At 37.8% G+C, this 8,429-nt stretch overlaps 2 protein-coding genes across 2 annotated transcripts in view; both read left to right on the forward strand.

The window, feature by feature from the left end:
* The first annotated feature begins 5,038 nt into the window (after positions 1-5,038).
* Positions 5,039-8,429, forward strand: part of LOC111893319 (uncharacterized) — an 8,291-nt gene continuing 4,900 nt past the window's right edge. Inside the window, exon 1 of the mRNA XM_042899189.2 lies at positions 5,039-6,019. Within this exon, the coding sequence (XP_042755123.1) occupies positions 5,930-6,019 (90 nt within the window). The 5' untranslated portion in view covers positions 5,039-5,929. The remainder of the gene's footprint in view (positions 6,020-8,429) is intronic.
* LOC122194384 (probable serine/threonine-protein kinase PBL23) lies at positions 5,111-5,848 on the forward strand. Its single transcript, XM_023889383.1, has one exon. It carries the CDS (start codon positions 5,111-5,113, stop codon positions 5,846-5,848), a length of 738 nt encoding a protein of 245 aa, XP_023745151.1.

Genomic DNA, 8,429 nt, shown 5'->3' on the forward strand with positions numbered 1-8,429 from the left:
ATCTGAGATTCGGAGTTTCCTGGGATTGGCAGGCTACTATCGGAGATTTATCCAGGATTTCTCCAAGATAGCCGTACCCCTGACGCAGCTGACGAAGAAAGTCGTGGTCTTTCGGTGGGGACCCGAGCAGCAGGCTGCATTTGAGACACTGAGGCTGAGATTGTGCGAGGCGCCGATCCTAGCCCTGCCAGAGGGCGTGGAGGATTTTGTAGTTTATTGTGATGCGTCCATTTCTGGGTTGGGCGCGGTGCTGATGCAGAGGGGGCATGTCATTGCCTACGCTTCGAGGCAGCTCAAGCCTCACGAGGCGAACTACCTGACACACGATTTGGAGTTGGGGGCAGTGGTCTTTGCCCTCAAGATTTGGCGGCATTACCTCTACGGGGTTCGATGTACCATCTACACGGACCACAAGAGTTTGAGGTACCTCATGGATCAGCCGAATCTGAACATGAGGCAGCGTCGATGGTTGGACGTGGTGAAGGATTATGATTGTGAGATCCTTTACCACCCGGGGAGGGCCAATGTGGTGGCCGATGCGCTTAGCCGCAAGGCGGCGCCGATCAGGGACGTTTGCATGAGGATGACCGTGGTGACTCCCCTGTTGGAGCAGATTCGGGAGGCTCAACAGGAGGCTATCAAGGAGGAGCATCGGAAGAGCGAACGTGTGGTGGGTCAGGTTTCCTCCTTTGATTATGATAGCCGAGGACTTCTGACACTACACCGTAGGGTGTGGGTGCCGTATCACGGAGGCGTGCGCCAGATTTTGATGGAGGAGGCGCACAAGTCCCGATTCTCTATTCATCCCGGGGCGACGAAGATGTATAGGGATCTTCGTCTAGACTATTGGTGGCCCTGCATGAAGCGGGATGTGGCATGGTATGTCGAGCGATGTTTGACCTGCAGGAAGGTCAAGGCCGAACATCAGAGACCGCATGGCAAGATGCAGCCGTTGGATATCCCGCTGTGGAAATGGGAAGATATCACGATGGATTTTATCACGAAGCTTCCCAGGACCGCACGTGGAGTGGATTCGATTTGGGTCATCGTGGATAGATTGACCAAGAGTGCTCACTTTATCCCGATTCAGGAGAGCATATCGGCTGAGAAATTGGCCGACATCTACATCAGGGAGATTGTGGCACGGCATGGGGTGCCAGTATCGGTGATCTCGGACAGGGATGTGCGTTTTACTTCCAGGTTTTGGAAGAGATTTCATGACGAGTTGGGCACTCGTCTGCATTTTAGCACTGCCTTTCACCCGCAGACGGATGGGCAGAGTGAGCGGACCATCCAGACTCTGGAGGATATGCTGCGGGCGTGCGTGCTAGATTTCGGTGGTAGCTAGGATACCTATCTTCCCCTAGCCGAGTTCTCCTACAACAACAGCTATCACGCGAGTATCGACCGCCCTCCCTTCGAGATGTTGTACGGACGGAGATGTAGGACCCCGATATGCTGGGGTGAAGTTGGCCAGAGGGTCATGGGGAGCACCGAAGTGGTGCTCAAGACGACCGAGAGGATCCAGCAGGTCCGGAGTAGGCTTCAGACTGCTCAGAGTCGGCAGAAAAGTTATGCCGACAAGCGCCGATCCGATTTGGAGTTCCAGGTCGGGGATATGGTTCTCCTGAAGGTGTCGCCGTGGAAAGGCGTCATTCGATTCAGGAAGCGGGGCAAGTTGGGCCCGCGATTCATCGGACCGTTCAGAGTCATAGCCCGGGTGGGCAAGGTAGCGTATAGGCTGGATCTGCCAGCCGAGCTTAGCCAGATCCACAGCACTTTCCATGTTTCGCAGTTGCGAAAGTGCCTAGTGGACGATTCTGCGGTAGTACCTTTGGAGGATATTCAGGTTAATGACAGCCTGAATTACATTGAGCTCCCAGTCGCAATCCTCGACAGGAAGTCGAAGGATTTGAGGAACAAGAAGGCGGAGCTAGTGAAGGTGCAATGGCAGCACCACAAGGGTTCGGAATGGACTTGGGAGCCGGTGGGCGAGATGATGGAGCATTATCCCGAGCTGTTTCAGGATCGAGCAGAAGACTTCGAGGACGAAGTCTAAAATAAGTGGGGGAGATTTGTAGCACCCGGTTCCTGGTACGTAAATGATATTTGAGTATTTCCTTTTTTTTAGCCTTGGACTCGGCGAGTCATAGGTCCGACTCGCCGAGTGGATGCGGGACCCGGGACACGTTTAAGTTGGCAACTCGGCGAGTCCATATCCTGGACTCGGCGAGTCACAGCTGTTGGATGAAACCCTAAGTTTTAGGGGTTTGCAACCTATTTAAAGGACTTATCTGCCCCAGGCCAGCCCCCATTCTCTCCCCAGAGCTCCCCAACCCTCGTTTGTGCTTTTTCTTTGAAGATTGAAGTTTTGTTATGTGATTTTGAAGGCTTTGAAAGAGGAAGGAAGTAGATCCAGAAGAAAGGAAGCCATCCAGGCCATTATTGTGTTCTTCCAGCAGTTCCTTTGAGGTATAACCCGTTTTCCCCATGATTCTATGCTTAGTACTTCATTTGGGCCTTTCTTGGTCAAATCCCCAAGTTTGTATGTGCATTATATGTCGTAATAAGGCGTTTGGCCCTTAGATCTAGGCAAGATTGAGCTCCAGGAGCTCAGATCTGTTAGCTTTATGGCCCCATGTTGCTTATTCACCCTAGATCTACCCTTTTGAGGCATTTTGAGCCCTAAAATCCATATTGGTGAATATCCACACGTAAAGTTGGAAACTTTACGTATGATTCGTGTCCTAGAAGTCCAGATCTGTGAATGGCATGGACTGGAATCGAGCAAATCTGTGTAATTAGTGGGTGCATGGCAACGACTCGACGAGTCGTTCATGTGACTCGGCGAGTCTGTTCGCGAGTCTCTGAGTTTGTCCCCTTTTCGTAGTGTCGAGTGAGCAGTGAGTCACGGGGTGTGGCTCAGTGAGTCGGAAGCTTAACTCATCTATGGAGGTACTCGGCGAGTCAATGCCCTGACTCGGCGAGTTCAAGGCAATCTCCTTAGATCAAGAACAGACTCGGCGAGTTGTTCATACAATTCGGCGAGTCTTAGCATAAGTGTTCATCGGATGAAGATGAACTCGACGAGTTGTTCATACAACTCGGCGAGTAGGATGAAGGACTTGAATATTGGTTAAGAAGGTGAACCCGTCGAGTCGTCGCCTAACATCATACTTAAGGCCATGAGTTTACGGCCACCTTGAGTTTACGACCGTAAACTCCTGTGTTGTGGCCGTAAACTCCTTATGATGGAGTTTATGGCTTGTTTGTTGGTTTTGAACTTCAGCAAATACTTCCTAATACTCATTCCTTGGATATACTAGGCTTAGAACACTCAAACAGACCATAAACAGTGCTAAAAGATAGTTGAAACAAGTCTGACTTTGATTGGGTTGAATGATTGTACAAGATAGAAATTTCGAGTTGTCACATTTGGCGACGACATTGACTTTTAGCGGCGACATTGGACGTGTATGTGTCTCATCTAATGTCGCCGCTAAAAGAGTTGCCTGTAATACTCTGTTTTCTTGTATAGATTGTAACTATACTACATAATATTTCTTGTTTTTTAAATATATTTATATATACATATATAAAATCATAGTTATTAAACAAAAAAAACCAATTTGCATAGAGATAGGATCCGGAATAATTTGATAAAAATCAAGTGGTTACTTGGTACATAGGCAATCTTTATCGTTCTTTTAAATATGTTTGTATAAGTATAAAATAAAGTCAAATTTGAAAGAAAAAAAAAATTACACTTGAAATGGATAGTACATATTTCAAAGAAATTAGGATTCTTACAAAGTACACTATAAGCATTTGAAAATTCACGTAAATATTACCAAAATTATATTTAGCAAAAAGAAATCAATTCTGGTGAAGCATCTTACCAAGTAACCTATAATTAGTTTCTTTAACGGTCTAGTATAGACTTGCATAAAAGAATCGGTCGCGGACCGAACCCGAAAAAAGACCATGACCTGACCGGTCTAAAACAAGACTGGACCAATAAATATATCATTTTTGTGTTAATTACACAATTTTTAATCCCACACTATTTAACTTCATTTTTTAATAAACTTTAGTGTATCATTTTTAATAAAGTTTAATCTATTATTTTGATGTTAATTACACATTTGTTAAATGAAAAACTTGTAACTGAAACAAAAAACCAATACATACCGAAACTGGACCGAAAAAACCCGAAAACCGACTAAAAAACCCAAAAACCGAACCGAAAAAAGACGTACGAAAAGACCACAAGACTGGACCGATCGAAAAAGACCAAGACCTTTTTATTAGTAATAACCTCTAAATAATCTTAAATCTCATCAGCTAGCGGATGTAATCGATCACCAACAAAGAACCCATGAACAGTGTTCTTGACCTTAATATTCCAGCTTTGACCAGGCACTTTTTTAACGCCTCTATCTTTCATCAACTTTCTTGTCTGATTTCTATCCTCCCATTTCCCAGAAAATCGCATACATATTTGATAACAAAATTATAAGTGGCTGAATCTTGTGATTCTAATTCAAGAAGATGTTTCGAAGCAATTTCTCCAATTTCTTTATTTTTATAAACCAATGTTTAGCAATAACTAATTGTCTTAACCAATTAATACCACACCTTGCTACCTATTTAATTTCTTATGATAAAGATGTATATATTATGTACGTGTATATATGTGTGTGAGACGAATAGTAACATTTTAAAAAAAAAAATCAATTATTGAATTTGAACCAGCCAACCAACCCGTTAATTACCTAAGAGCATATTTTATTAGGAGGAGACTTTTGTATAGGTACAGCATAATCATATACTCATTCTGCAAGCTGGCAAACGTCGTTAAAGCACATGGAAGCTATTAAGTAACCATGTTAAACCCATGCTAGTTTTTATAATACTATTTTTTATAATTATTTTAGAAATACTTAATAAACGTCAATTATGTAAGGCGGAGAGGGTTGACTAAAAGACCTGAAGTTGTATATATTATCACGCAACTATGTATATGCAATATTATACCTTTCACGCACTTCAACTTTAGTTCTTTAGAACTCTTATTCTTGTTTCCTCGTTTTGACCAAAAATCAATACAATGTCCGTCCTAGAAGAGTTTAAACACCTCGAAATACAACTAGAAGCTATAGAATCAGCAACCAATAATTTTGCTGTAGACTATCTCATAGGGGAAGGGGGCTTTGGGAAAGTTTACATGGCAGAACTCCTCCTATCAAAGGGGCAGACCACAGTTGCTATAAAACGCTTAGATCTTAATATGGGGCAAGGAAACTCTGAATTCTGGAAGGAGGTCACTATGCTTTCCATGTACAAGCACCAAAATATTGTCTCCCTCTTAGGGTATTGTGATAAAAATGATGAGAAGATCCTTGTGTACGAGTTTGCATCCAATAAAAGTCTTGACTTGCATCTCAACAACAAGGATCTAACGTGGGCTCGGCGCCTTAAGATATGCATCGGGGTGGCTCGCGGACTGGCATACCTTCATAATCCTGCTGGAACCCAACAAAGAGTTTTGCACCGGGATATTAAAAGTTCTAATATCTTATTAGATGAAAACTGGAATGCAAGGATGGGAGATCTTGGTCTATCAAAATTTGGTCCAGCTAACCAAAAACACACCTTTGTTATCTCCAATAATATTGCGGGCACACTTGGGTATTGTGATCCCCAATATCTTGAGACTGGGATACTAACAAAGGAGACAGACGTGTACTCATTTGGTGTGGTGTTGTTTGAAGTTTTGTGTGGGAGGTTGTGTTTAGGGCAAAATGATAAGAATCATTCGTTTACCGATTTGGTACGCAAGCATTAAAATGAGAATACCCTAAATAAAATTATTTTTCGTGATATAAAGGGTGAAATACATCCTAGCTCTCTTGGTGTGTTTTCAAAAATGGCTTACGAATGTTTGACCCGGGACACTAAACAACGGCCATTAATGGACACGATGGTGACAGAACATGAAAGAGCACTCGAAGATCAAGTAAGTTACTTTTTTCCTTTCTATTCATTTAGTTTTAGTGATTTTTAATCTACTTTTTGTTATATAATTTCAAGGAAATAAAAATAAATAAATAAAAAAAGAGAGAACAAAATTTTTTATTCATAAATTTTGTTTTATATTATTATATGAGAAATGAAATTAGTTGATCTAAATTTGTCATATCTAGTTGGTTAATGGAGGTCTTAATTAAAATTTTGATTTTAGATTTGCCATAGCTTATAGTTACTTTTGATATCTTCTTGGCAAAAGAAGCTTTTTAGAAAAACTCAAATAGTTGCTTGTAATTCTTAAATGGTTAACCGAACTGAAATCATATTTCGGAAGGTTAACCGATGTGTTTGTGTTATTGAATATATTATTTGTTACCCTTCAGAAAGGGATCAATAGATGAGGATGAAATATTTGGGTTTGGAGATAGTGGCCTTGATTTCTCATTCTGAATGTTCTTTGTAAATGGAAGGGAAGGGTAGAGTATGTATTTGAATAGGAAAAAAATAGTGGGTAGAAGCTCTAGAGATGGACACATCGCAACACAACCATTGAAGGCATTGATAGAGAGGATCGATGAAGAGGAGAGATAATGAAGAAAGATGGGGTGATTAATGTTTTTAGCTAGATTTATGGATGTGAGGAGTAAAATCAGTGAGATTTTGCTAATCAACCAAGAATCTAGGTATTTAGGAGTTGATAACTCGTATATATAGTTGGAATATGAAAGTCGAAATTAGTTACTTAGTAGCTTCAAATTAGGGAAAAATATAATAAGGGCATTTTAGAAATTTAAGATAAGAAAAAAAAGTGTGAAAATTAGTTGGAGGGGGCGTAGAAACATGTCACGTGGCTATTGTGTATTCTTTTATTAAAGAACTAGGCGAATGTTCGCGCGTTGTGCAGAAACACCTATATAGTTAAATTCTTTATAAATATATGTTTTTTAAATATAACAATAACGTTGTTGTTAATTTTGATATAATAATTTATATACTAAATTGATATAATATATTTATTATTTTGAATTATATGATAATATATACATCTATTATAATTGTATAATCTTAATCGTTTGAATCACTTCTACCCGCGAGTTACAAATGAATAAAATTAAATATAATATATGATTTAATGTTATTTATAGTTGTTATTGTTAATTGATTTTTTAAAATTTATTTGCTTAATGTTTTAATTTCTATCATTATAATTATTTAAAACATCAAACATTGTTTTTTGATTTTAAAGGTAACAATATAATCATTTATATAGAGTAATTTTTAACTATTATTATTGTAAGTTATTTTAAGCTACTTATTTAAAAACTTTTAACTATTATAAAAATATATTTAGGAAATAATTTAGTTAAATTGGGATTATAATTTATTTTTTGCATTTATCACTATAATATATCAATTTTAACTATTTACAAAATATTTTTTGGTTTTTTAAGTGAAACTGAAATTTATATTTTAGTTGACACTGTAATGTTATATTTAAATTAACAATTTAAGTATTTTCTCCAAACTGTTCAAAAGTTGTAGTTTTAAACTGATAATGGTTTACATACAAAAACATTTTAAATCTAATAAATTAAGTATAATATGTTAAAAGTTAAAGACATAACTTTATAAGTAGAAGTAAATATATTATTTTAAAATTGAAATTTAGTTTATTTATAATTGCACTTTATTTTTTATATTTATTTAACATTGTTAACCAACTTATAATCATTATTAGAAAGACACCACAATTTTTCACTTTTAACTATTTACAAAATATTTTTTGGGTTGTTTAAGTTAAACTAAAATTTATATTTACGTTGACCCTATAATTTATACTCAAAATTAATAATTTAAGTATTTTATACAACTTGTTCCAAAATTGTATCCTTAAAATGATAATGGTTTACATCCAACAATATATTAAAACTAATAAGTTAAGTATAATATGTTAAAAGTTAACAAACATAACTTTATAAGTAGAAGTCAAGATATTATTTTAATATTGAAATTTAGTTTATATGATTACACTTTAGGTTTGATATTTATTTAACCTTATTAAACAACTTATAATTATTATTAGAAAGAAATTGAAAAGTCATGGAAGTTTCAACTAAATGTGGTGAAAGGAAAAATATGTGGGAGTTTCAAATGAATGTGGTAAAAGGAAAAATGCTTCATTTATAAGTATATAAAGATGAGATGAGATGAGATGAGATGAGACGTGGAGACCGAAAATGTTAATGATATCTTTTTTTTATATAAGTGTAATAGTTCTTTTTATATCTTATTTAACAAAAATATCGCTTGACAGAGTCATACTAAAGAAACTAATGGATCAAAATGATTCTTTACACTAATATTATTGATTAACACCAAATACTTTTCTAAGAATATTT

This window comes from Lactuca sativa, chromosome 2, assembly GCF_002870075.4.
Source record: "Lactuca sativa cultivar Salinas chromosome 2, Lsat_Salinas_v11, whole genome shotgun sequence".
Lineage (NCBI taxonomy): Eukaryota > Viridiplantae > Streptophyta > Magnoliopsida > Asterales > Asteraceae > Lactuca > Lactuca sativa.

What these genes read in the sequence shown, in the direction of transcription:
- LOC122194384 (XM_023889383.1), top strand. Translation starts at nt 5,111, where the DNA reads ATGTCCGTCCTAGAAGAGTTTAAACACCTCGAAATACAACTAGAAGCT.